General features: G+C 44.4%; 1 protein-coding gene across 1 annotated transcript; it reads left to right on the forward strand.

The window, feature by feature from the left end:
* Positions 1-247: 247 nt before the first annotated feature.
* Positions 248-1,258, forward strand: LOC139901408 (uncharacterized). Its single transcript, XM_071884127.1, has one exon. The coding sequence runs from the start codon at positions 248-250 to the stop codon at positions 1,256-1,258; it is 1,011 nt and encodes a 336-aa protein (XP_071740228.1).
* The last annotated feature ends 1,084 nt before the right edge of the window (positions 1,259-2,342 follow it).

The following is a 2,342-nucleotide window of genomic DNA, read 5'->3' on the forward strand; positions in this document are numbered from 1 at the left end:
CTAACGAGATTCTTGTCACGGGCTGCAGACAGATCTCTACCCTTCTTCCACACATTAAATGGTTGTCTCAACAAAAAAGACTTCGTTTGGATGGAAGACGCCGAAAAGGCCTTCAAGGATATGAAAGCATTTCAAATAGAGTTACCCACTCTAACGACACAAATTCAGGGAGAAACCTTACGGTATACCTTCCTCTTCCTCCGAAGCAATTAGCTCAGTGCTAATCGCTGAAAGGGGTAGAGTCCAAATGCCGGTGTACTTTTTAAGAAAAGTATTACAAAACGGAGAGGTGAATTACCCGGTAATGGAAAAAGTAATTTATGCCCATGTCCACACGGCAAGGCGATTACGGCGATACTTCGAAGCTCACCAGATACAGGTCCTCACGGACCAACCAATCAAACACGTCTTGAAAAGGACGGAGATATCCGGGAGGATGTCCAAATGGGCAATTGAGCTTGGTGAGCATGAAATTAATTTTCTTCCAAGAAATTCAGTCAAGGGCCAAGTTATAGCAGACTTCCTGGTAGAGCTCCCTTCCGACATGATTAAACAGGGTGAAACTCCCATTACAAGAAGGGACAAAGATGAAGTCTGGAAACTTTATACAGATGGGGCGTCAAGAGAGGAAGGAGCCGACATAGGTTTGCTCCTAGTATCCCCAAATGAAGAAGAAATAACTTTCGCCATTCGGCAAAAACTCGCTGCCTCAAACAACGAGGCTGAGTACAAAGCCCTGTTAGCTGGATTACGCTTAGCAAAAAGCATCGATGTGCAACAACTCACGGCTTACGTCAACTCACAACTGGTGGCAAGTCAACTAAACGGTAGTTTCGAAGCACGGGACATATCAATGCAAAATTACCTAGAGCTGGCAAAGGCGCTAGTCATAAAATTTGTGGCATTTAAGATCAAGCAAATACCTCACAACCATAACAAGAAAGCATACGCTTTAAGCAAGCTTGCTTCCCATCTATACGGTCACATCACTAAAAAGGTCATGGTGGAGGTATTAGAAAGAAAATCCACCGACGAAAATACCCTCATGGCAACAATAACAGAAAAGGAAGATTGCTGGATGACACCTTTCATACAATACCTCAATGAAGGTACCCTCCCGGATGACAAATTAGAGGCTCGAAGGATACAGATGCAAGCACCGATGTACCACTTCCAAGATGGCATCATGTATAGTAAATCATTCACAGAACCGTATTTGAGATGCGTCGGACCAACGCAGGCCAAAGAAATCATATAAGAAATGTACGAAGGAGCCTGCTCGACGCACTTTGGCTACCGGACGATAGTTAGCAGGATCAAAAGAATGGGTTACTTCTGGCCGCACATGTACTGGGACACATATGACCTGATCGTGAACTGCGAGGCATGTCAGATACACGCTCCTGTCAACAGATCTCCCCGGCGTAACATGACCCCAATACATGCTGCCTGGCCATTATGCAAGTGGAGAATTGACATTGTCAGTCCATTCCCAAGAGGTGTCGGAAATGTTAAGTTCCTAGTCATTGCAATCGATTACTTTACAAAATGGGTCAAGGAAAAACCGTTAAGCACGATCACAGGAAGAAAAATCTTAACCTTTGTATGAGAGGATATCGTTTGTCGTTTCTGATTACCACTCGAAATAGTTAGCGATAACGGAACACAATTCGCACATAGTCCATTTAAAGACTGGTGCATAGATATGGACATTCAACAATTGTTTACCTCTGTGCAATATCCACAGGTCAACAGACAGGTCGAGGTCACTAACAGGGACATTGTTGTCGGAATAAAAGCCAGATTAGGTAAACACCGACAAAGATGGGTAGATGAACTCTAACACGTGCTATGGGCACACCGGACAACACCAAAAGATAGTACCAACGAATCCCCATTCAGCCCGGTGTATACGGCACTGAAGCAGTCATCCCGGCCGAGGTGCTTGTCCAAACTAAACGTATAACGGCGTTTGACAAACAACAAAACGACAAAGCCTTACGAGAAAACCTAGACGCCCTTAAAGAACAACGGACAATAGCACATATCCGGCAAGGCGAGAAGAAGCAAAACATTGCAAATCACTATAACAAAAAAGTCAAACCACTGGACTTTTAGCTACATGACTTAGTGTTGCGAAGTAATGAAGCAAGCCGACAACAAGATGTTAGAAAACTAGGACCACGATCGAAAGGGCCTTATATGGTTGTCGGCGTAACCGACTACGGGGCATACCACTTGGAGACACTAGACGAAATCCCGATACAACGCCCTTGGCACGCTTTTCATTTAAAGAAATACCATGTGTAATTTACCTGCAACCGGGAGGACTGATCACCCAC

This window comes from Rutidosis leptorrhynchoides, chromosome 3 (assembly GCF_046630445.1).
Source record: "Rutidosis leptorrhynchoides isolate AG116_Rl617_1_P2 chromosome 3, CSIRO_AGI_Rlap_v1, whole genome shotgun sequence".
NCBI lineage: Eukaryota > Viridiplantae > Streptophyta > Magnoliopsida > Asterales > Asteraceae > Rutidosis > Rutidosis leptorrhynchoides.